Source organism: Physeter macrocephalus, chromosome 14, assembly GCF_002837175.3.
Source record: "Physeter macrocephalus isolate SW-GA chromosome 14, ASM283717v5, whole genome shotgun sequence".
Taxonomy (NCBI): Eukaryota; Metazoa; Chordata; class Mammalia; order Artiodactyla; family Physeteridae; genus Physeter; species Physeter macrocephalus.
Window position 1 is genome coordinate 5074653 of NC_041227.1, and position 25297 is coordinate 5099949.

The following is a 25297-nucleotide window of genomic DNA, read 5'->3' on the forward strand; positions in this document are numbered from 1 at the left end:
GCACTCTGCCTCCTAAGGGTCTTCGTTTTATGACGAGTGGGTGTCTAATCCTCCCGAGATACACAGAATAGGGTGATAAGACGTCTGTTACTCCACTGATCACCAGGATAGATGTGACACATCTGGCTGGCCAAGTGGGTGACCCCTTATCTCCCAGAGCTACATACTGAGAGACCTTCCCAAGGAGGAGCAGCCCAGAGCTCTACGTCAAACAGAACCCCGGAGCTACATGTGCAGCGAATGATCAGCAATGCCCGCTAGGAGCGCGGGAGGGAAGAGTGGGGGCAGGCACCCCTTGTATTTGGCATCCTTCATCACTGAGAGCCTCATTCCCCCTCCCCAAAGCCCCATATATTTTCTAGGTCTCAACCCAGTGGCATATACATGACAGATGTTAAAAATATTTGTTATTTGATCGATAGTTTATTCAACAGTCATTTTATAGCCTAGTGACTACAAGCTAGATTAAGCGAGGGGGAGAAGAGCGTGAGGGGGTGGAAGGATCTGTCTGCTGGAGAGGAGACTGGGCTGGGGGGCGGGGGATGTGCCAAAGACCAAGATCTCGCCAATCTGGGCGTAAAGAAGTCATTTTTCTACGCCTACTAAGTACGGACGACGTGCCTGGCGCTGTCCTGGATGCTGGAAGTGCCGTGGTCCCCGCTCAGGAAGGCACCTTCCTGTCTCTAGTCTGGTGAACTCGATACCGGGGAAACCGTGCCTGCCTCTCCCAAGGCCAGGTCCCCAGGGCAGAGATGCTGGGCCGCTGTGGGAGTCCCCGCACTCCCTCCGCGGGGGGGCGGGGGGGATCTGCGCTGTTTGACAAACACTCTTAGGAAAGCAGCCCTCGGCAGGCAGGCAGGCGGGAGAAAGGCCCTCTTTGATGGGGCCGCGTCAGAGTCTGGAGCTTAAATTTTCTTCTTGAGAAAGGAAAAATGCCATCGAGACCCACACCCGCAAATGCATAAATGTGGGCGTGATTCAGTAACCCACACATCAGCCATTGTTTTCTCTGAGTAACTCCTCCTGAACAAGACATCAACGGTATGGTCACTGTCTACATTTTTCCACTTTTTCCAGAGCCAAGAACCAAGGGAAAAAAATTAAAAATGAAAGTGTAAGAAAAGTAAAGCTTAGGCCATACCCACCCCAGTCTGGGGAGCCGTGTAAGGGAGGTCCTCAAAGAACCGCCAGGCCCCAACCGGCCTTCCTTGTTGGGATCTGATGTGCTGGAGGTCCGCAGACCCCTCTCTCCCTGCAAGGCGGGAGCACATCTCCCACCGAAAGGGGCTGACGCTCCTGTAGGTCACAGAGCAGCAGGGCCACGGGCGCTTCGGGAGGGTTCTCTGCACCCTGCGGGCCTTTCTGAGCACTCAGAGGAGGCGACATCTTCTCCCAAGAGAGGGGCCTCCTAGGCGATGATGTGTCCCGGTCCAGGCGAGGGGTTGCCTCGCACCAGCTTGGGGCCCAAGTCTTTCCGGGTTCCCCACGGTGTCAATGTGCTCCAGCCCTCGAGGCACCAAGAGCCTTCCCCTCGAAGGCCGCCACGTCCTGACAGTGACCAGCCTTGGGGACCCCATCCAGGGCCTTGGGACATAAAGAGCAGTGGATCTCAACTGGGGGTGTCTGACAACGTCTGCAGACATTTTTGGTTGTTACAGTTCAGGTTTTCCACTGGCCTCTCATGGGTGTGGACCAGGAAAGCTGTTACACACCCTAAAACGGACAGGACAGCCTCCCAGGAGAGAACCACCATCCAGCCCCCAGGCTGGGGACCTGATCTAGAGAGATTTCTCTCCGGCTTCCCTTCTTTCCAACGCTTTGCGGCCACGTGGAAACTCCTCCTTTTGTCTCTCAGGACTCCCCTGTGGGTCAAGCATATAGGTGCCCACTTGAGGAGCGGACCAACTGAGGAGTCCGGTGGGGAAGTGACCTCCTTGAAGGCCGGGGACAGTCACTGGACAGCTGTTCCTGCCCCTCCCCACCTCCCTCACTCTGTCCTCCTCGGTTCTTTGATGGTGGCCTGTTGCACCTTTAAAAGCAAGTGAGAGAGAGAGAGCGCCAGAAACAGTCCTGCAACCTTTTCCACCAGAGGAAAGAACGTGAAGCCAGCTGGAGATCCGTGGTTGTTAAAAGACGAAAACAAATCAGAAAGAAAGAAAATGTTCTTAATGGTGAATCTCCCTGGAGCAGAGAAGAAAGCGCTGGCCAGCCCTCGTGTCACAGGGAGACGTTCTGGAGAAGTTTTGGGAGAAGGGCCTCGGAATCCTTCCATTTCAGGTGACGGCCAGGGCAGGCGACCACAGGGATGGGGGAATGAGACCACCCAGCCGGTGGAAGCCCGCCAGACCCAACGTTGAAAGGAAAGGCCGACTCAGAACCTCCTCTGTGGCTGTAGCTTGCAGGGACTGGATGGAGGCTTCCAGGCCAGAGGAACTGCCGCTCTCAGACCACAGCCCTTAGGGGCACAAAGCGTTTCAGAACTGGAGAGGGAGACGCGGAGGTGGCCCACAAGTAAAGCCTCGAGGAATGGGCAACGGCCTGATTTGATTCAGCCAAACCCCAAGTCCTTCGGGCAACATCACAGAGGCTGCCGTTCCCTCTCCCTGAGACACTCTTCCCCAGACAGTTCCTCTGCTCCAGTGTCACCTCCTCCTAGAGGCCTTCCCGGATCATCCTTCATGTGATTCTACTGTCTGCCATGAGGCGGGGACCTTGCGTCTTGCTGGCCACGGCATCCACAGCAGCCGGTTCTGTGCCTGGCACACTCTCAATATCTGCCCCACCCCTGTTCCTGGGGGCTCTGCTACGTTTGTCCTCGGAGGACTTGCTTACAAGGTGCTCTTGGCTGAGCGGGCTTAACCAAGATCATCGTGGGCGGCACTAGTAGATTCCCTCAAAATTTACAACATGATTGAGGGGTTGGGTGTGGGCCCTGGAGCCAGCCGGACCTGCGTTCCATCTTGGCTCTGCCTCTCCATGACCTCAGGAACGCTGGCCCCTAGGACCGTTTGGAGGGTTATTTGAGATGACTCGTATCGGGTGCTGAGCCCAGATGTAGCACAGCACCTCCTCCCCGCGAGGAGAAGCATGGTTAGGCAGAGTTTCTTGAAAAATGGGATGCTTTTTCTTCGTGAGCCGAGAGCCTGGGGATGTTTCTTTCCCACTAGGTCCTTTGGGGGCTACCAAATCTTTCCAGCCTCCGCGTGCCTCTCATTTTAAGAACAAGGAGCTGTGAAAAAACTGCTCCCACACGTGGGAAGCTCAATCATGGGATTTGCATGAAAAGCATCCCAAAGCAGCCTTGTTTAGCATTCAGACATGCATGGCCCCTTCCCACTACCCTGTCCAGGTGTTAAAGATGGCCCATCAGAGCCTCCTGCACTGGAAACAAAGAAGTTGTCTGTTCAGTCACCGCTGCCCATACCCGGCATTGCTGTCAGGGGCCCAGGGAGCCCCGCTGCAGCCAGGCCAGCCTCTGGGGAAGGGATGCTGCCCCGCCATCTCTCCTGGATGTTGTCCAGGCCCCCCCAGCAATCCACCCCCCAACTCAGGAGACAAGCCTATCAACGATTCTTCATTCTGGGCTGGTGACGGCCCGGCTCCCCAGGAGCGAGGAAATCGTCACACCTGGGGGCTCCCTCCTATCACTCTGGATCCGTCTGTTGCCTGGAAAGTTCCTCCAGGACCAGGGCCATTGGCCAAAGCTGACACAGGGGGGAAGAACAGCCCTCATTTCACACGGAGCTGCACTCTGAGCCCGTAGCCCTGCCACCGGCATGCCAGCTCACGCAGCCTCCGGCTTAGCTTCAAGCCCAAGCGCCTTTGGCAGGGCTGCAGTCAGCCTGCTGGGGCCTCATGCACTCTCCATGAGCCAAACATGGGGTCCGGGGCCGTCCCCGGCTCTGTTCCCACCGTGGGAACCGCCTCTCACTCCCAGGAGGTCCATCATTCGCTTCCTATTCATTTGTTCTTTCATTCACTCCACAAATGTTTACAAAGCCCTCACTCTGCCCGAGCATAATATAGAAACGAATATGTGGTCCCGCAGCTCTCTGTGGCTCTGAAATGGACATAAGGAAATCCTTGTTTTCGGACTTTGGGGCCGGCCCAGCATCGACTTTCCCTTCTTCCACTAACAGCACCCTGATTTTCCTTGGGAAGGCCTCCCCACACCTGCCTCAGCCCTTGTGGGTGAGCCGGGCCAGGCCAGACAGACCCTCCCTCCCCCAGGGATAAAGATTGATTGGTTCTGGGATCTGGGATGAAGAGGCAGGTGACCTACATCTGGCCAGTGAGGCTCAGTTCTGGGACCTTTACTGGAATGACCAGTGAGTCCAGAAACGCTGGCCGAGGCCAAAGAGTCCATTCATCTTCCATCAATCCAGGAAGGCTTTTTGAAGGTAGAGCTTCGGGTCTTAAATGATGGGAGAGAAGTGAGTGCAGCCGGCCCTCCCACGAGGTGACCAGTCATCTTCCGACCCAGGAGAAGCTGGCTGTGTTCTAAGCCTGTGTATGGCTTGGCTGAAGGGTCCGAGTCCTTTCCCCAGCATGTAAGCGGTTCCCTGCTTCCGTCCCCTCTGACCTGCACACCCAGCCCACTTCCCACTCGGGAACAGGCCATGATCTAAGTGATTTAGTGAGAAGTGAGAGCCACTCTCCCAGAGACCCACACAGAGGAGGTGCTGGTCTTTGTCGGGGACCCGGGGAAGGTACTAATTCTTCTCAGGGGGACTCCGGTGTGCTGAAGGCCACGCTGGGAGTCGAGCTGGGTTCAAGGCCAAGTCCTGCCACCGGGCAGCATGTGACCTTGGCCAAACGGCTTCCCTCCTCCGGCCTCCGTGGTCTCTAAGTGTCTATCTAATAAATTCGTTATTTCTAAATGAATTAGACAGAAATGCTGAGGCCGGGAGGCTTGGAACAGGAGCCACAGTATGTGTGGCTTGGGGCGGTGGCTGCTATCTGTCGTGTTCTGAGAGGTCTCCCCTCTGCCGAAAGGGGGCCCAACTCCCCGAGATCAGTTCTCCCCTTTCGTTTTTCTTCTGTTCCAGGAAGAACAGCGTAGGCAATTCTGTGCAAAAAAGGCAGAAGGGCTCTGCGTTGCTAATGGCATCCCGGGGAAATGAAACGTAAAACCGTGTGAGTTATTCAGCTTCACATAATGCTTTTATCAGGGGCCTGGAAAGAACTCCTTAGCAGGAGGAAGCCTGATTTCCTTGGAAAGATGGAATTCTGGGGAGACCAGCAGGGAGCCGGGCCCTCCCAGCACAGACGCAGGGTGGAAAGATCTGCAAGTCAGCCCGAGGCAAAGACCAAGACGTGAAATTTCTCTCCCTCCCTCTCTGACACACACGCATGCACACACACAGCAAGACCATGGTTTATCCCCACTTTTCAAAGGAAAAGCTGTGCGTGGCCTCTCACGTGGCCCACTTTGAAAGATACCTTGACTCCAGGATGCTTCTAGAATAAAATCCAAACGCCCGACTTCCAAGGCCAACGAGGCCCTCGGCTCCGACCTCACCCCGCACGCTCTCCCCTCCTTCACGACCCGCCAGCCTGTCGGCTCCTTCCTGTTCCTCAAAGGCTCTGGCTTGGCCCACCCCGGAGCCCTTGACCTCGACCTTCAGTCTGAGCCTCTATGACTGGCCTTCCCCGCTGTCCTTCAGATCAAGGTCGCTTGTTCTGAGAGGTCTTCCCTGAAACATCCCTGGTCTAAAGCAGGCCACTTTTTTTTAAGTTTTCTGCTGGCAAATCCTTACTTTCTGAGATCGCATTATTTATTTGTTGTTTATTTCCTGATCCTCCCTCCTGGCAAGGGAACTGTCGGAGGACAGGCGGCACACGGGTTTGTCCGTCCTGTGTCCCAAGTCAGGAACGATGCCTCCAGAAACTTGCAAGAATCTCCTTGTGGCCCATCCCGGTTACATACGTGGAAGAAAGGGGATTCTAGGAAATGTTGTTCAGCCTGGCCAAGTGCTATGGTCTGAATGCTTGTTTTCCCCCACTGCCCCCCGAAACTCCTGTGTTGAAAGCCTAACCCCTGAGGTGACGGTATTAGGAGGTGGGGCCTTTGGGAGATGACTGGGTCACGAGGGTGGAGCCCTCATGAATGGGACTAGTGCTCTTATACAGGAGGACCCGCCGAGCTCCCTCGCCCCCTTCCACCGGGTGAGAAGACACCAGTTATTCACCAGGAAGAGGGCCCCCACCAGTGGTCGACCCTGCTGGCACCTTGATCTTGGATCTTCCCAGCCTCCAGGACTGTGAGAAGTAAATTTCTGTTGTTTATAAGCCACCCAGTCTGTGGCATTTTGTTCTAGCAGCCTGCCTGGACCGAACCGGGCAACCGAGATAGCAAGTTAGCATATTGGAGAGCCATCCTGAATCAGTAATGACTGATGGAGTGAGTGAGTGAGTGGTTTTGAATTAAGGTGTGAACTCCTTAGGCTGGAACATCATTCTCATTATGGTGCATCTTCTACCTGCTCACCTTCCTCCCAACCATCTTTAAGGGTCAGGAACACCCACGCTCGTTTGAGCGCCCCGTCCCCCAGAATACTGCTCTTCACCCATCCACTGGCTGGCCCTCAGCACCTTTTAAGATTCAAGCTTCTAGCGATGGCTCCTTTTGGAGTTATTTTACACCAAGGCTGAGTCACAGCCTTCCTCTGTGCTCCCCTGCTGGCTCTCCTCCCTGGAAGCCACCATTGTTCCATGTTTCTTGCGTCTCTTTCTAGAGATGTCTAGTCATTTGCCAGCAAAACACATATATAATTCTTCCTCATGTGAAATAGAGCACACGGTATTTTTTTTTCTGGATCTTGCTTTTTTTTTCTCTCTCTCTTAACACTGTATCTTGGAGACCTTTCCAGATCAATATATACTGAACTGCTTTATCCTTTTTAACTGCTCTACAGGATTCCATATGGATGGACCATAACCTATTGCATCAGTGGCTTTTTGCTGGGAATTCAGATTGTCTGCCCGTTTTCACTCTGATAAACAACATTGCAGTGAACATCTTTGTACAGGACCATATCATGCCTCTGCCCCTTCCCCACCTGGACAACTTCTGATGCTCTATGAGATTCCCTCTGAGAAGCCCCCATTAATCTTCATTAAGTGAGGCCAGCTGCCCCTCTCTGGCTTCCAGGCAGCTGGTGGGTATGTCCCCTGTAACACTTACTGGAAGATATTTATTGAAGTGTCTGACTTTCCTTGTGTCCGGTTCATCTCTGAACCTCCAGCATAATCCACAGTGCCTGACACAGAGTAGGCACGAGATAAGTGCTTATGAGTTGAATGAATGTCACATTTAAACCCCGGACCTTCAGGGGACTCCAAATGTCGCTCCTTCTGCATCGTCACCTCCCCAGTGTTTACGGGGCTCAGTGGGGCTCTCTCCTGGCCCCTCGCCCACCTGCTTCCGAGCCCCGCTTCTTCAGCTTCACCCATGCTGCTTCCCCCTCTCCGGAATGCCCTCCCCTTTCTGAAGCCCTTTCCCATCCTTCAAGGAACGGGTCCTCCTCTGCTTCCTTCATGAGGAAGCTTTCGCTGAAATATGAATCTCTCCCTTTTCTGAACCGCTGCTGCCTTTATAGTCAGCTTTGGCATATTTTTTCGAGCTCCAGCGCTCACTAATTGTTTCCCGTCTGTTGGTTTTGTGTCCCCAGCTAGACTGTGAGTTGAGAGCAGAGCGTCTCACGTGACTCCAGCGGCTCCATGATGCCGTGTTCATGGTAGCTGTCCAATACTTCTGTATCGGTAAAGCAACTGGTGCCTTCGTTGACTGAGTGGGATCTTAATGCCGATGGCTGGAAATGGTACTCAGGGCACCAAGGAGGTGCTAAACATCTCAGTCCTGGTGACCGTTGAAGCAGGAGACGTGACCCATGTAGAAAAGTCTGTGGGAGCTTGGTTCCTCCCTAGACCTCTACCCCACCCTGCTTAGACTGGGTCTTCGGCAAGAGTGAGTCCCAGTTACGTCAAGTCATGTCACTCTGTGGTCACCCTGGGCCTGCACACAACTCTCCACTGAATGTTGCAAAGTGGCACACGCCCTGCTTCCCCGGCTCCTTGGGCGAAACAGGGCACCTAGAGAGAATTGAATGAGTTTCACCCAGACTCATGCCCGGTCATATTTCCATAGATCATTTGACTCCAGTCTGACTCACTCAGCCTCTATTTCCACCAAAAAGACATGAAGCACACCATTGATCCCATCAGGGGAGAATAGCTGAGTCACATCTAATAGAGCCAAAGGAAACACTTAACTAGGTTTGTAACTGAACTCTGGAAGCAAAAAAAGAGAAAGAGGGTGGGTACCAGAGACGTGGGTTTACCCCCGACGATCCAACCTTGAGGCTCAAATTGGTTTAGACTTTGGCTGAGGATGAGCCGGCCTTTCAAAGGAGATCTGCCAATTGGAGATGCAGAATTCAGCTGGATTTTTCTCCCTCTGTCCTCAGTTTATACACACTTCTCGCTAGCCCCAATACACCTCGAGCCATTTGGGCTTATGGATGCCTCCTGATCACAGGTAGCTGGCCCTAAAGGCATCTACCTGGACTTCGCTTTGGTCCGGCCTGGCCTCATAAACCTCACATCCCAAACCCTGGGCTTTGCTTGTAAAACAAGGATCCATCTTCCCACTGGGATGTGCTGTAACCTGCCTCATTCCACATCCCCCATCAGCAGTGCTCGAATGTCATTCATCGAGTCACGCTCAATGAGCAAGTGCTTCCCCTGGCAGTGCCTGCCCTCCCCACGGCCCCTGACGAGTGGAGAAGGCAGATGTGGAAACAGACCAACACAAGACAGCGTGGCGTGTCCTCCAGGCCGTGAGTGGACGTGGTGCTTTGTGCTCCAAGAAGGGGAAGTGACTGATGTTGCCTGCGGGGCTGGGGACAGGCTCACTGGTGACATTGGAACCTGATCTTGAAAGGTGAGTGAGTCTTCCAGGGGGAGGGGGTGGGAGTGGAGGAAAAAATTCAAGGCAGAAGCTATCAGACGCCAAAAGGCACAGAAATGGTAAACACGGAGGGTGGGGACAATGTTCCACAAGGCATAGGATTCCCCGTGGGTGTGGCTCGAGAGACATGGGCACTACGGGCATTTGGAGGCAAAGTTAAGGAGTTCCTTTTTTCTCCATATGCAGTAGGATGACAGAGCAGGCATCTAATCAGGAGAGAAGCACGACCAGATTGATCTTTTGGGGAAGGTGATGGTTTAGAGAACCTCCTGCATCAGGGACCAGCATCAGAGGCGTGGAGACAAGGCTGAGAGGCCGCTGTTGTGATTTTCCAGGCAAAAGGGACAAGACCAGCGGAGTGGCCGTGGGCACGGAGGGGGCGGAAGGACCACCCATACGTAGGAGGAGGGATCTTTTGCATTCTGGTTGTGGATGGTATGTTGACTCAGGCAAGGAGGATCTAGGATGGCGGATGGTGCCAAAGGCTCTGCTTAGGGGCTCGGCTGACTGGTGGCGCCACCGATGAAGATCAGGAATCCAGGAGGAGGAGTATACCTAGGTGGGAAGCCAGGGGTTCACTGTGGGACGGGGAGGACGTCCAGGAGGCTCTGTGCGGTTGGACACGGTGGAGTCTGTGGAGAGAACCTCTCGCCAGGTGGTCCCTGAAACCACGGGCAGGTAAAGGGTAAGATAAGAAAAGCAAGAACCAAACATCTGGGGACTGGGCCACAGACAGACTACAAAGGAGTGAGTTTCAAAGCGAGGCAGATGGCCGTGTGTGAAGGGCACAGAGTAAGGATTGAAAACTGGCTTGAGGCAGAAACCTGCTGCACTGGAGTACCCAACGCCCATTTTCTTGGGTCCAACACACTGATTTCAAAAGGGGCGAACCTGCAGTGCATTGTGTTTGGGTGGCTCAGACCCAGCCGCCCTCACCTTCCTGAGTCCAGAAGTGGTCACATGACCTAAGCCCGACCAATCAGATGATCACTACTCTCTGGCCACAGGTTGGTGTTTAGGGTCCAGGGATGAGGATGGGACTAAGACAGGCCAGTGAGAGTCAGTTCTAGCGTCATTTCTACTGGGGTTCCTATGCCATGAGACACCAGGGCTGGGCTTCCAGATATCAATTTGCCACCTCCTGGGGAGAGCTAGCCCGAGCATGAAACCCACGCAGAGGAAGGAAGAGCTGAGAGCTAGACTCTTGTGGATAGCATTTCCCCTCTGGATCCAGCTCTGTCTAGATTTTTTTTCTTTCCTTTCTTTCTTTTTTTTTTTTTTAGTTATTTGGGCCAATACATTTGCTTTTAAGCTGAAACCAATTTGATTTGGCTTCTGTCCCTTGCAGCCCAAGGAGTCTTGACTCTTACAAGGCCACGTGGCTAATGAGAGCCTGCTGGTCACCAGAGTGGCATCTGGAGAAGACTGGGTCCAGGTCTGTACTTGACAACACTTAGAATACCATGGACAGGCCAGTGGTTACCACCATGGGAAAAAAAAAAAAAAAAAGAAATAGATGAGCTGGCTGTGTCTCAATACCTGTTAACGTGAAAACACAATGATTTCCTTTATATTTTTCAAGGGTTGAGGTCATCCAGGTCAGCCCCGGCTTGGCACTTCGACTAATTGATCTTGCCAAGGAAGATGGTTAAGATGCGAAGGTTGATTTATTTGAGGACACGTGTGTCAACCTCATCCCACAGAAGAAAGCAGAGCACAGAAGAAAAGAGAATGTATGCTTTGCTGGCCTGAGCTGTTACTTAAGAGGTTTCTTTGGGGACCTCCAAGATCAAAAGCCATGAGGTTAGATGTCGTTTCAGTCTTGAAGTTGATCCAACACAGCCACATGGGATGATGGCCCCGGGCCCCGGGAGAGGACGTTCCTTTCCCAATGGCACAGACAAGGTCGGGGGACTATTTTACATGGGGTGACCTGAAACCTGAGTCATGAGAAGGAGCCAGTCGTGTGAATAGACTAAGCAGGCAGGAGCAGCGAGTTCTAAGGCGGTCTGAGAACTGGTAAAAGATGGCCAGTGTAGCCGGAGCGCAGCGAGGAGGAAGTGGGGAAAGAGGACCAGAGGTCTTGACCTTCTGGTATATGCTGGTCCTTAATATATTTCCTCTCATCTTTCCATCTGTCGGTCCAACCATTCATCTATTCCATAAACATTCAAGACATGTAGACAATGGGTGGCACTAGAATTGAAGGAAGAGTTCACAAAGCAAAAGGGGAAAGACCCACAATCTAGGCAGAGAAAACCACACGAGCCAAGGCCTGGAAAGGGAAGAGCTCACTGTTTGGGGTGGAGGGCTGTTGGGAAGGGTCTTGAATGCCTGGCCTCCCTCCCAGCAGACCCCCCCCCCACCCTACAGAACACCCATGTGCAGAACACCCGGAAATGTTGATATGTGAAAAAAATTTGTCAGTGAAATTCACGATTCTGGGATAAATCAGATATAATCTTACACTAGATTCAGCCAAGGGGCAGCAGTGAACAAAGGCTTAAGAAAGAGTGAGGGGAGAAACACTTAAAATGGAGACTATTCCATCAATTAGCTTAATTTTTTTTCTGCCAACCAAGAAAAGACCATCATTAGTTACTATTAGTGATGGCCTGGCTTGGAGAACACTTGTTTTCTGCTGAGCTTTGCTGGTGGGGGCCAGAGGGAGATGTTTCAGAGCCTCAATCAGGCAGTGACATGAGAGTCGCGCTTTGGAAAGGTCACCACGGCTGCAGGGTAGAGGACGGATGGAGGGAAAGAGAGAGTGTGTGTTAGGCTGTTGGAGAAACACACATGATGAGAAACACACCAGCATTTGGGCAGAATAGTGGAGGCTGCATTCCTTGAAGGCCAGAGTTTTGCTCTGGTTCAGCCGTTTTAGCAGTGCCTGGCAAGAGCTAGGCAGAGCCACTGCTAGATTTTTTAGAAATGCTTCCTGAATTGAACTGTCTGCTATAAAAACCTAATGGAGTCTGGACAAAACAAAACTTGCCTCTCTCTGGCATCTCTCTGCTCACGAGAGGCATTGTGGCTGAAGGCAGACAGAGCTAGGGAGTTTCCAGAGGTTGGAAATACTCAGGGTTTTGAGGAGCTATTTGGGGAGACAGAACACAAAGCTCCTGTTTCCTAAATCTGGTCAGAATCTGCCTGTTATGTCAAATCTGTGCAAATGAGACGTTCATCAGGCTCAGGGGCTTCTGCTGTTCATCCTGATAAAAGAATGACCATCTGTCTTCCAAAAGGCGCTAGGAAGGCCCAAGGTAAAAGGTGTCCATTTGAGACTGTTTAAACCCCTTTTCCACAGGTTTAGACACATCTGGATTCCTAAGCCACAGAATAAGAATTTTGAAATGTATTCAAGGAGTACCCCGTTCCCACCACCATGACCTACTATTTGGAGTTTGCTGTGAAACCTTACAGGGAGAGTCCAGCCTACGTGAGCTTTGTGTCAGTGAGACGGCTCCTGAAATAAAACACGTGGCCACGTTCGGAACACTTAGTACGCGCTGGCCCCAAATGAGGGCTCCGTGAGCCCTATCTCATCTAAACTTCTTCCCTGGAGGGTGTGGGTCTGGCGCTGCTGACCCATTTTGTCTAACCACTGACCTATCTGCACTTGAAAACCTTCTCCTGCCCCTGCCATTGTCTGGCTTCAGCCAGGAAAGTCCATGTTTATGGTTCCCTTCCGCACAGATTAAGATGACAAGAAGACAATGAAACACTTGTCTCCCAAAGTGACTTCTTGGAGCCACTGGCAAAATGTTAGAAAATGGGTACAAAGCCCAAGAAACAGGACACCCAGGATCTTTGAGCTTGGGGAGTATTACAGAATCCTATCCCAGGCCAAGAATGAGTCACAATGAAAGCTTTTAAAATATAAAACCATCAACCTAGATTTCAATTCCAAGGAAACACATACTTGGCCATGAGGGAATGCTTGAAAAAAAAAAAAATCAGTCTTAAGCCACTTGACAGGAAAATAAAACAGCCAAGGAACATTCAAATGTAATGATTTACATCCTCCCTCTCCCCCCAGCCCACCTCCCTTCCAGTATGGGTCAGGGCGTACACGGGCTGGACACCGGGCTCCACCAGTGTGCATGTCCTGGCCAGGGCTTCCATTTCACTTAACACTATTTCACGCACATGATCTTGTGCCTGGACGCAGCCAGGTTATAACTGCACGCTGCCGCCTTTGGGTTGCTATGCCAGTCTCATGGATTCTTCATGATTTCCCTGCTCTCGGGCTCTTGGATTGCTTGAGGTAGCTGTTTGGGGAATACAGGGATTTTTCTTCCATTATTTATGTGGGCAAGCGCCCGTTCATTTCTCTCAGAGAAATGGAAGCTTGATTGATTTCCTAAATGTAAGAACGAGATTGTCCCGCAATAAATATTTAAGACTGACCAGGAAGGGCGACCACCATCTGCTGAAACACAAGCCCAGGAATTACTTTGTTAAGCTTTCCCAGTGAAGGGAATGAATGAATAACCATCCTATATAATATTTGCTCGGCACCTGATAGTTGACAAAGGTTTTCACTTATCTCATTGGATCTTCACAATAGCCCCGAGAGGTAGACAGGGCACGGATGACATGGATTATTAAAACCCCACATTTTCCCCTTCCTAACCGATAAGGGCTCTAAAGGCTTAAAGTCACTTGAGGGAGGTCAGAGAGTTTGTGGAGGGTATCGCGGGTCTCTAATTCATTCGTGCAAATCAAAACAAAACAAAACAAAACATGTATCTGGAGCCTAGTCCCAAATAGATGACATGGCAGAGGGTACAAAGATGAATAAAACACGGTGCCTGCACAGGAAGATCACGTTCTAGCCTGGGGGAGAAAGCCAGAGATAAACATGTCCCCGCTTTGCAAGGTGATCAGTGCTCAAAAGAAAGGAACAGGGTGCGGACCACGTTTCTAATCTGACGTCTTGCCGAACACCGGCTCGGTTGTTATTTACAATATCTGTCCCCCGAAGGGGGGAGCAGGGGGCTTAGCCGTGCGCCTCGGGTCAGGTCTCACTGCGGGGATCGCACGCGGTGTGGGGACAGTTCTCTCCCTCTTTCGGCAAACAGGCACACATCTCCCGGGGTGCCGAGCTTGCCGGGGGTCCGCACACAGGCTCCCCGAATTTCGCTCCACGAGATAACCGGGGTCCCTGCCTTGGGAGCAGCGGCTTTTTCTCCCGCCGCAGCCTCCCGCTCGGCGAGGCAGGCAGCTCGCTGTCCGCGGAGACACGCGGCGGCGAGACGGCTGCGAGGTTTTGTCTCGCCCGAGCATCGTCCACCGCCCGCGAAAGCCCGCGAACGAGCGCCGCTTCCCCGCGCATCTCCCTCTCCCGCCGCCCGGCTCCGGAAACCACAGCCCCTTCCTCGAAACGAACGCGCCAGCCCTGCTCGCTGGCTCTCCCGGTTCTTTTTCTTTTATGCATTTTGATATATCCCTCCCAAAGATATGTTTCACAACAATTTAATTTAGTTACACAACCGATGCACAGAAACATTCTCCTTAGGAAAGAAAAATGATATATTTCTATCTAGCGAGTCGCCAGCTGCCCGGCGGATCCCCGGCGGTACCCCGCCGGCCGCCCCGCGGGTGCAGCTGAGAGCCGCGCGCGGGTCTCCGCGCCGCTCGGGCGGCCGCCCTTTGTGAGCGCCGACACCGGCTTTGTTTCCCGTTTTGCTTTCCTTCTTTTTTGCAAACCCGGAGCTTAGCACGCGGGAAACGCTCGGAAAACACACACGTGTGTGTAAAGTTTGTTTAATGCAAGACCAATTGCGGGGATGGGGGCCGTTCCCGAGTGCCGGGGCGATTTTCCTTTGTTAAGACCTCAGTCGCGAGCGCGGTACGGCGGCCCCGGCTCACCCGGGGAGGGGAAGCCCGCACAGCCCCCGGCCCCGGCCCCGGCCCCGGGTGAGGCGCGGCCGCCTGGCTCCGAGACCCCGACCCGCTCGGGCCCGTGCGCCCGGCCCAGGCCGTTTCTGGCTCGGGCTTCGGCCTCGGGGCGCCCGGGGGGTGACCTCGTGCCGCCAGTGGGGTGGCCTCGTGCGGCCCGTGGTGTGGCCCCGGGCTGGACACCTCGCGGAGCGACCGCCTAGTCCCTGCTCGCGGGCTCGGGCGGCTCGATCCCAACGCGCCCCGGCGGAGCCCCTGCCCGAATCCCGGCCACCCGGGTACCCAACCTCCAGCCGCGGTCGCGAGGGGCTCCCCGACCCGACTCCAGCGCCGGAAAGCGGGCCAGGGGCGCGGGGGGCCCGGGGCCAGGCTTGGCACGCCGGCGCGCGGGCCCACTAGGCAGGGAAAAGTTGCGGGGGCGGGGGGGGGACTGTCAAAGTTTCGGGGAACTTTTCCACTTGAGATTCTACAACCCTGCAGTGCCCCCTACAGAAAGCGGCAGCCGGAGAGGGCGGGCACCCCCCACGACCCCCGACCGCAAGCGGCGGCGCGGCCCAGGCGGCCTGGAGCTCTAGCTGCAGCTTTTGCTTTTTTTTTTTTTTTTTTTTTTTTCTCCCCTCCTGGTTGTTTTTCTGATACATCTTTTTTTTCAGAATTGGAAAAAAAAAAAAAGAAAAAGCGAGCGTGAGCCTCCGCCTGCAGTGGAGCGTGCTCGGCCTCCAGAGGCAGTCGTCTCCAACTTTTCCTCTCCCGCCCCAACTCCGCGCGCCTCAAACTACGGCTCTGCAGGAGCCCAAATTTGCCTGCCTCTTGACTCCACTCTAATAAGCGCGCCAAGGCCCCTGGCGGTTGTTTGCAACGTGGGGGCCACGCTCTCGAGGCTCAGGCCCGCCCGGCGGCCCGCTCCCGGTGCCTCGGCCCAGTTGGGAAGGGGAAACCGAGCGTTGCGGGAGCACCCCGGGAGAGGGCGGAGCGCTCCCGTGCCCCGGGGCAGGGGGGTAGAGATCTCCCGCGCCCGGAACGTTGCGAGCAAGGCTTATGAACGTCGCAGGGGGGCACTCGCGAGAGACGGACAGGAAGAGGGCCAGGGGGGACGCCAGAACCCGGGACCGTAGCACGGAAACGGCCCGGGGCTGAGCAGCAGTCAGATCCCGGGATGGAGGGAGCCGGAGAAGAGGAGTGAGGAGGCCGGGCAGGCAGGGCCTGCTGCCCTCCTGGAGGCCGGCAGCCTGCTGTGGCAGTGGAGGACCAGGCCGCCCACAAAGGGAAGGGGTCAGGAGGTCGGGCCTCGGCCTTAGCAGGCTCAGACCAGGCCCCAGAAGGGAGCAGCGGGAGTTCAGGGCCCAGGCCTGGCTCGGGTTGTCCAAAGGGGACGTCAGGCAGGCCTCCCAAGCCTCTGGTGGGGAAACTGAGCCGGAGACAGGCCTGAGGGCCCGGCCCAGACGCCTGGGAACCAAGTTAGGCAGAGCTGGCCAAGGCCCTAGGGGGTGTCAGAGACTAATGTGGTAGGGGGCTTCAGGGCCTCCCAGTCCAGAGCCGGATTGGCGAGTTAGACGCTTGTAGATCCAAGGTTGGATTGGGGAGGGGTCGCTGGGAAGTTGGCTAGCAACGCAAGGATTGGGGGGATTTAAGTGCTTAGAGATCGAAGGCAGGTCTTGGGTAGGGGGAGTCAGACAATCGGAAAGCCTAGGTGGTTATTTGGGGAGGGGTCTTCGCGCTTAGACGAAGTGCAAAGCAGCGCCTGCTCCGCTGAAGGCCTGAGGCCTTGTCAAGAGAAGCTCCTGTGAAGGGTGGGCTAGACTAGGCCAGGCCAAGAGAAAGAAAGGGAATAAATCTGGCCTCGAAGTGGGCGGGGGGCCCCTGAGCGGGGGTCACAAAGGGTGAGACATGGCCACCAGGCGTTTAACGGACGCTTTCTTGTTGTTGCGGAATAATTCCATCCAAAACCGGCAGCTGTTAGCCGAGCAAGTGAGTAGTCACACCACCTGCAGCCCTCTGCATTCACGTAGTATTGCTGCGGTGAGTCTCCCGGCGGCCTCTCCGACACACGCACCGTGTGCACTGCGGCTCTGCCTGTTTGTCTGTCTCTGTCTGTCTCTCTGTTTAAAAAAGAAGATAAGACTAGTACGGAAGTGCGAGGTCTCTTGGCTGGGGTCCGAGAGCATCGATCACCCTGGCTGGGAAAGAACCAGTGCTAGGCCCCTGCTCCCCCTCTGCCTTGCACTCTCTCCTCACTTCCGCATCCCTCCCAGTCCCGTCCCCCCACCCCACCCCCGGTCGTCCCTGAGCGACCCGCAGCCTCCAATTTACATATGTTTTAGCACTAAGGTTTGGAAGCTTTGGGCCTTTCTGAAGGCTTTTCGTTCCGTTTTGTTTTAAGCTCCCCTCCCCCACTCCGCCCCCGCAGACTGAGCCTCACTTCGGTTCTGCTGGTCGGGTTGCAGGCTCGCAGACCCAAATCCTTGCAAATGCACGATGCCCTTCCCCCAAAGAGGAAGGAGTTGTTGTTTTGGTTTTTTTTCGTCCGTTTTCTTTTAATGGCCTCGCAGCCCTCTGTGTTCCGTGTTCCCTGTGAATAATTGCTTCGCTGTTAGTCCTGGGGGCTCTCGTTTGTGAGGCTGTAAGGTGCTAGCTTCTTCGTTTTCCATTTCCCAGACAGGAAATTAAGCTTTTCCCCCCATTCGAACTTTTTAAAAAGAACATGGTGTGTATGTGAAAATCAACCCCCCAGATAGCCCAAGGTTTTTGATTTAATTAAACTGAAACTTTCTTTAGCCCAGCAGTAGAATCTTTTGCTGGGAGGGCCTGGAAAGATTGCTGTTGCTTTTCTGTTTGTTTAAGGGGCTCCTTTCTCTTCCTGAGCCTCCGTTTCCTGCTCTGTTGAATAAGGGGGGGTGTGTGTGTGTGCCTGATCTAAACAGGAGGATGAAGATGAGCTCTGTGGTAGCCTAGATGGAAAAGTGAAGTTATGAAACTAGTTTGTATTGGTGGTGGTGGGGGGGGGGGGTCCTTGCTGTAGACGGGCTGGGTTTGAATAGAAGCAGCATTGGAGGAGGAGAGAATAAAGTCACCCCGAGACCAAGTTCTTGGGGGTTATACTTGACATGTACAGTTTGGGTAATATCACATTTATTTCACCTGTTAGGGACTGCATTCCCTTTACATTTTTTCTTTATGACTTGATTTAAATGCTTCACAAAAATCAGGCCATCTGTCTTGATTATTGACAGGGAGTCTACAAAGACAGTTTTTCCTTTTTGTAAATCACAGGAGGAAAATGTATTTGGCCAGCTTGCTTATATAGAAAAGATATTGTAAACTGTGTGAGCAGTTTTAGGAATAAAATCATGGTAAACTTAGGTCAAAAAGCATAGAAAACAGGGACAGAGTGTGTTTAGCTTTTCATTTACTTAAGAATTTGAAGGTTTTTTACGTTTGTAAACTGAAAGAAGTCGTATAATACTGAAGTAAGTGCAAAATGGGAACGGGCTAATTTTGAAAAGAATGTTCTGAAATAAGCCAAGAAATAGAGTAGAAGTGAGAGAAAAAAAAAAAAAACCTCCATGGAACTTTAGTTTTGCTAAATAAGATGTAAAAATTGCATGTTCCTTAAATGACTTGATTTTATGCTACCTCGTGGGGAGAAAAAAACAGGACTAAAACTCCCGTTAATGTTTCTAAGGTATCAGTCTTTAACTGATTTTAAAACATAATGTTTGCTTTAAAATTTTTAATCATGTAAGCTTCAGAATACACTGAACCATAGGATAACATGAGACTTTTTTTTTTTCTTTAATCATTTGGTTAGACGGTTTAAAAACCTGGTGTCTGCGATAGGCAGCTTTTTAAAAGTGCATCTCTAAGTCAAATCTATTTTTAAAATGGTTTTCGAAGTTAGGCAATTTTAAATATATATATAAACTAAGTCAAATACTTAAAAATATATAGCTAAACTGTACAATTTGGAAAAACAGATATGTCAGAAAATGTACAGGTATATTTAGCTAACTCAGACATTTTCTTGAAAATAGATTTCTAAGTCAGACTAAAAATACATGCCTAAGTCAGAGCACTAAAAAGTATTTTTTACATATTATACTATTTAAAATGTTACATATATATTGGTTTGACTATTTAAAATATTTTTCAGATCATTATGAGCAATCAGATCATTTAAAATATACTTGTAGTCAATTAAGACTATCTAAAATATAGATTTTGCAATTAAACAAAGATGGTTTGCCTAAGTTAGAATTAAATAGAAGTCACACGTTTATATATTTTAATTGTGTGCATTAAAAAACATATGACATGTCATAAATTTCCGAAGTGTTTAGGGGTGAATTATTATATTTTCAGCTTGCTTACAGTTGATTCTACAGAAACCATTTCTACACACACACAGACACAAAATTAAATATGTCAAGATGTTAGCATGACTACATGGAGAGTACAATATTTTCAGTTTTTCTGGAAGTTGGAAAAATGTTATAAACATTTTGGGGAAAACTATGTCTAACACAATTTTTAAAACTTTATTAAATAACTGATGTAATATTTTTCACTGCATATCTAGCTCATAAAAATTTTTAAACCTCATTTCTGAGTTGTAAATTTCAAAATCATGTAGCAAATCAAACAAAATTAATGCTATAAAATTTGAATATGGACTGGATTTTAGGTGGTATTAAGATTATTAGTTAATTAAGCTAATTAAATAAATTTGTTAGCTTTATTAGAGGGGTCTACTGAAATGTTTAGTATTGAAATGTCAAAACATCACCTAGTTTATATACTTAACCCTCCCCCATAAAAGAAACAAATAAGGCAGTGTTTCTAATTGTGGAAACAAATAAGGCAGAGTGTTACTAATTGTTAAGTCTACTGATGAATACGTGGGGGGAGGCTATGCCGTTTTACATCGTTTTCTGTATGTTTGAAAAATCATAAGTAAAAACAAATACCTGGCATGTTAAAAACACAAGTAAAACAATTAAAAGGCAATTTGTATATATTTATCTAAAACTCAGGTAATTAAAAAAGGAAGTAACTAAATTCTAGAGTGTAACTTAATTAAAAAATCATAAACTGAAATTTCTACTTCCTAGTTAGAAGAAAGAGCTGTAGACCTTGATTTTGGGGTGTGCAAATTATCTCGCAACTAGAAATAAATCACATCTGAAATTTTTTTTTTTTTTTTTTTTAGTTTTAAATCTGAATTTGCACATCCTTATTTTAGGTGAAAGCTGTGGAAATTGATTGTAAAGTGGTGATTGTGCGTGCCTGTGTGTATTACACTCCTCAAAACAAAGGGCACATAAAGCCATATCATTCAAAAAATTTAAACAGGCATTTTTTTGCATCCTAGTTGGAGGAAAAAAGGAGAAGTTGGTGGTTGGTGGTGGGGGGGTTAGTGTGTGTACCTATACACGCATATAAAACAGGTTTGTGCCGCATTCAGGCAAGTATGTCACAGCTAAGCAGGAATTTAAGGAGGATGTGCGGTGACAAAACAAACAAAACGTCCCAAGGGCCAGAAGGGACCTAAAGGTCGTTTGACCCAACATCCCCTTTGTGATAACCCTTCTGCCTGCCTTCCTTGACCGCATTATGTGATGGGGATAGGAAATTCCAGCAGCCGTCACCCCTACCCCTTTCACTGCGGAAAAAGTCCTTGCCTCTGTTAACCCCATCTCTGTGTGTGTCTTGCATCCTGTGATCCTACCTCTGCTTCTGGCCCCCGGGGTCTCTGACACGGGAAGCCTCTTCCTTCTCCTGCAGGATAGATAACCCTGCAGCTTGCTGGTGCCCCGGAGCTTTCTCTAGCTCAGCAGTCCCGGCTCAGGCAGGGAGTTTCAGTTTTCTTGCCTTGAATGAAGTCTAGTTTTTCTGTGTGCTTTTTAAAGTTCAGCACCCAGAACTGAACAAAATTCTACTTAATTGTGTTCTCGGTTGTGTTGATATTAGTAAAACTAATTGTTAAAAATAGACCAGGGGTTTGATTTTTAGACTGTCAGCAAAATGCAGCTGTTGGCATTTCCCATTCATTCTGTCTTGGCCTCAGTTTTGGATGCCCCATCAAGGTTCTGCCTCAGGGCAGCGTGAAAGAAAGGGAAGAGCCCTGGAGTTTAAACCTGGGAATTTAGGGCTAAGTCTCACTCTGTGGCTGACGCAGAATGTAGGTCTTCCTGCAAAGCTTTTAATCTCTTCTGACGTCTTTCGCCTTGATTGTAAATGGAGGGGGAGTCGGCAGTGCTTTCTCAGGTTGTTTTAATGCCTTGCTTCTCCTGAGCAGGCCTTGCAGCCTTCGCTTTAACTTGAAAAGGCGGGAATCCCGGTCAACAGCGTTGCCCTGCCCATCAGCCCGGTGTTACCTCAACAGCCCTCAAAAGTAGCTCCATACTGTGCAGAAGTAGCTTTAACCTTCTGTCTGCCAAGTGCAGGTTTTAAGGCAGCACCTCATTCAGGCACTTACAGGCAGCTTAGCTTTAAGGAGCGGGAATGAATTTACAGCATTAAATAATCATTCAAAAAGACGTGTGAAGTCTTGAATGAATGACAAGTAGATGTTGAATTGCTGTTCTGACCTGATGAGGTGCTGTGTGACTTGTGTGATTTCCTTTGATCTCCTGAAACAGATCTTATAGAGGGATTTGAGCTACTTTGTTCGTGTTTACTGCTTAATCTAGTCTGTGTTTCAGAATAATGCACAATCTATAAATGGAAGCTAGAGTTCATTGGTCTTAGATCAGTTTGAAAGTAGCACATTGTTTTTAATAAAACATGGTGTGCTTTGGCGGAAAAAAAACAACTGAGGATTAACTGTGGTTTTAAGAAAACTGAGATCCTTCTTCAGTCTTGACTATAATATTAGCCAAGATTTATTGAGAGCTTACTATGTGCGTGGCACTGGGCTTAGCCCTCTCCATGTGTAACCCTACTTCATCCTCACAGAGCTCCATCAAATAGGTGGTGTTGGTTTCTCATGATACAGATCTGGAAACTGAGGCTTCGAGGAGTTAGGAAACTTGCTCAGTATTGCCCACCTGGTGAGCCAGGGAACTGGAATGGGAACTCAGGCAGACCTGGCCCAGAGCCCTGTGTTTCCTGCTGGGCCACAGGAGTGCTGGCTGCTTTTCCTGGACTTGTGCTGCAGGTCCCGGAGAATGGAAGAACCCATTAAAAAAAATCGTTTTTTTCTTACGATGGGATTGCATCTTTATCTCATTTTACAACCATGCAAGTCCATTTTGACTTGCATATTGCAAGTTCTATGTTTTAGTCCATGCTGAGTCTGTTGGAAAGTTAGTTGTCTGTCTTTAGAATCCAAGTATGAAATCATTGTATATTTCTCTTTAGATCTATTTGCTTTTCTGCTTCTAAAGATTCCATTTGAGCAGAGAGGCTTACTTGAGAATAAGGGTACTTTGTTGGATAAATGTGAAGCAAACTTTTACTTTGGTAGTAACGGAAATAAAGTAAATATCACTATAGCATAGACCTGTATTTCCAACTCACTTTGCTCAACTTTTCCAGACTTCCTGAGTAAACACAGATGGGTTTCCACTTATTTTTCAGTTTTATGTAGAAAGTTCTTTAGACAATAAATTCCACATGCTACTTGGAGTTTTCAGTATTTGCTTGATTGTATGCCATTGGCAGGTCAAAAACCTAGATGTAGACGTTATAGAGATTTAGAAGGTGATGATGTGTAGTACCGTGTTTTCATTTGGCTATATTTTGGGTTTTCCTGATGGTAATTCTAAATGTTTTAATTCAGGTCTTGACAAAATTTTCTGGTAAATTGGTGGCAGGGGGAGTTTTGAAAGGCCTTCTGTTTTTAAGTAGCAAAATGGGAGGGGATGATGCTCTTCAAAAAGATGACCTCCTGAATTTAATTCCCAATGTGGTATGGTAGTAGCTGCCTATCACTAGTAACTCCCTGAATTGTTAATAAAATTAGAGAGACTGGAAGGTGGGGTGGAAAGAGGCCTGAACACCTGGGTCTGTCCCCATCTCAGCCCTGTGACTTTGGGGAAATGGATTTATATATTCTGAAGCTTGATCTTCCTATTTGTTAAAAAAAAAAAAAAAAAAAAAAAAGAGTCATATCTAGCCCATGATTCTGATTTCACCTCTTGTCAACGAATAATTGTAGAAACCAAAAGATCAGGGTGTGTACTTGGTTGATAATCCAAGAGGCCAGGCTCATGTGCAGCAGAGATCTTAACCACGGTTTGCAGTAATGCTTTATCCAAGGATTGGATGCTAAGGAGCCACTGCAGAACAGGCAGATGTGCAGACTGAGATACTGAATTAGGGGTTTTGCCTTGTGTCTTGTTTTATTAATAAAACCACTTCAGTGCTTTCTTGCTGAAAATGTTAAGCTTTTAAAAAATAACGAGGTTTTCTTTTTAAAGTAAAAGGTAATTAAATCAGATTTCCATTTGACACTATCTTCTCTATTAATATCTTGTAGTACTACTGTTATGGCAGGGTGTGTATAGAAATATAGTTCTCTTGCTCTCATGGCAAAGTGTAGAAGGAATGAAGAGGACTTTCAGCTTTCTATAATGTCAGCTGATTGAATTTTTACATGGAGGAATGTTGTGTGGTTACACTGTTATTGCTGTCATTGTTTAATAATATTTTGGCCCTGAAAGACCAGTTTCATTTGCACTATTAATTTTTAAAGAAGGAAGTTATGGTTTTTTATTTTCTAAATTGACTGCTCAGCATAAAAAAAAATCAACACAGTTGATTATTGAAATAAACCACTAATTATTTCAGTAATCAATACTGTAAAAAAAAAAAAAAAAAGACCTAGTTGTTCAGATTATCTGTCATTAGTAAATGTCTGTTCAGAAGATAGAGTTCCACTTTGATCGAAAAAAGAACCTTTGGTTTTAAATTGAAACTTAATCTTCTGCCTGCCGGTGCTGCTTCCTTTCTACTCCCCCTTTAAAAAACAAAACAACAACAACAACAACAACAAAAACCCTCTCCTTACCTTTTGTTTTGTTTTACTTTCCTTTATAATAGCCTAATAAATGTGTGCCTTCTAGACTAATAATAATGCATGCCAAGCAAACGGGAAGAGTTTTTCTTTTCTTTTACCACCTGTGTCTCTCTCCGGGGAAGAGTGGTTTCTCGGCTTGCTTATTACCACGGAGAAAGCCGTGTCTTCGGGATTTAATTTGTAGAGCCCTTACATATGTGGTCACTCAAATATTATCTGAATTCGGCCATAGACAATTTTGGGGTTTTTTCATTTTCTAATTTTGCTGCATTTGCAGGGCTGATTTACATGTTAAAATTTACATTTATTTGACATGGTAAAATTACATTTTAGCTTTGCTCTCTTGATTTTATCTTCCTCAGGGAAATTTAGAATCTTGTGTATGATATTTGATATTTATGAAACAATACCATTATATTTTATTGAAACTAAAGCAAGTGTGTTTTATTTGTTTCTATTGTATTTTAATTTTTACAACTATTTATTGTTTGTATCGTATCTCATTTACCAAAACAACAGTCATGGTAAATAAAAATAAAAAACATAATAAGGTAAATATTGATGTAGCTTTTTTTTTTTTTTTAAAGGAAGAATCAGAAGGGGGAGATTTTTAAAAATGCTTTGGTTAGTGGATCTTTATTTTTAGTCAACTTTACAGTTGCATAAAATCTCAGTGTTTTCTCAACTGACCATCCCTTATCTGTCTGTCTGTCCCCATCCTTCTTTTTTTTTTTGCTATCCCTAACTGGATGGGCTGATGGAAACAACATATCTCTTCAGGAGCTGGATGAGGTATTGTGTTTTGACTATTTTTGTATGTTAGTTTATAAAATTATGCCTGTTTTTCTGAAATCTTTGGTCATACGTAAAATGCGAAGAGTGTACACATATTTTAGCATTTGTTTTGATTACTTCTAATTGTCCTGTTTTACAATTTAGCACTTAGGATTTATTTAATGTATTTTCACACCAGATGAATTGATGATTTAGAGAAGGGCTTAGGAACATTATTTACTACTGTAGGGAAAGTGTCTCAACTTTGAAAGCAGTAAAATTTCTTGCACTTAAAATAAGCCAGATTGTTTTAGGATTACGCGTGCAGCTCCCTTGATTCCTGAGACTGTGCAGTGAGGTTGCTCAGAGGTGTAGAAAGACGTGACGTCTGGCAAAAACCCTAAGGAAGCAGGACCCGGAGCCACCAGACCTGTTGAGATGTCTGCTGAGGTGTCACTGGCCCCGAGCGAGTGACCCTCCGGTTGTGCTGACTGACTAATGGTTACGTGGCCCCCTTCCTAGCAGCACGATTTTGGCCTTTTCATCACTTATTAGCAATTCTCCCAGAAGATGAAGAGGGTATGTGTCCACAGCACTTTATTCTAGTCATGTGAATAAAAGCGTTGAGG

General features: G+C 48.9%; 1 protein-coding gene and 1 long non-coding RNA gene across 8 annotated transcripts in view; both read left to right on the forward strand.

The window, feature by feature from the left end:
- Nucleotides 1-10365: 10365 nt before the first annotated feature.
- LOC114487637 (uncharacterized) lies at nucleotides 10366-12349 on the forward strand. Its single transcript, XR_003682860.1, has 3 exons — nucleotides 10366-10406; nucleotides 10554-10774; nucleotides 12279-12349. It is a non-coding gene; the product is annotated as an uncharacterized lncRNA (long non-coding RNA).
- A 3650-nt stretch (nucleotides 12350-15999) lies between these two features.
- The window catches only part of STX16 (syntaxin 16), a 34069-nt gene continuing 24771 nt past the window's right edge, over nucleotides 16000-25297 (forward strand). For 5 of the 7 annotated variants that reach the window (XR_008619148.1, XR_008619149.1, XM_055090005.1 and 2 more), the window contains exon 1: nucleotides 16000-16894. Coding sequence is in view for 5 of the 7 variants with exons in the window: in XM_055090005.1 (XP_054945980.1) it covers nucleotides 16763-16894 (132 nt within the window). In the remaining 2 variants the exon portion in view is untranslated. The remainder of the gene's footprint in view (nucleotides 16895-25297) is intronic. The other 2 variants (XM_007101936.3, XM_028498564.1) reach the window with 1 other exon arrangement.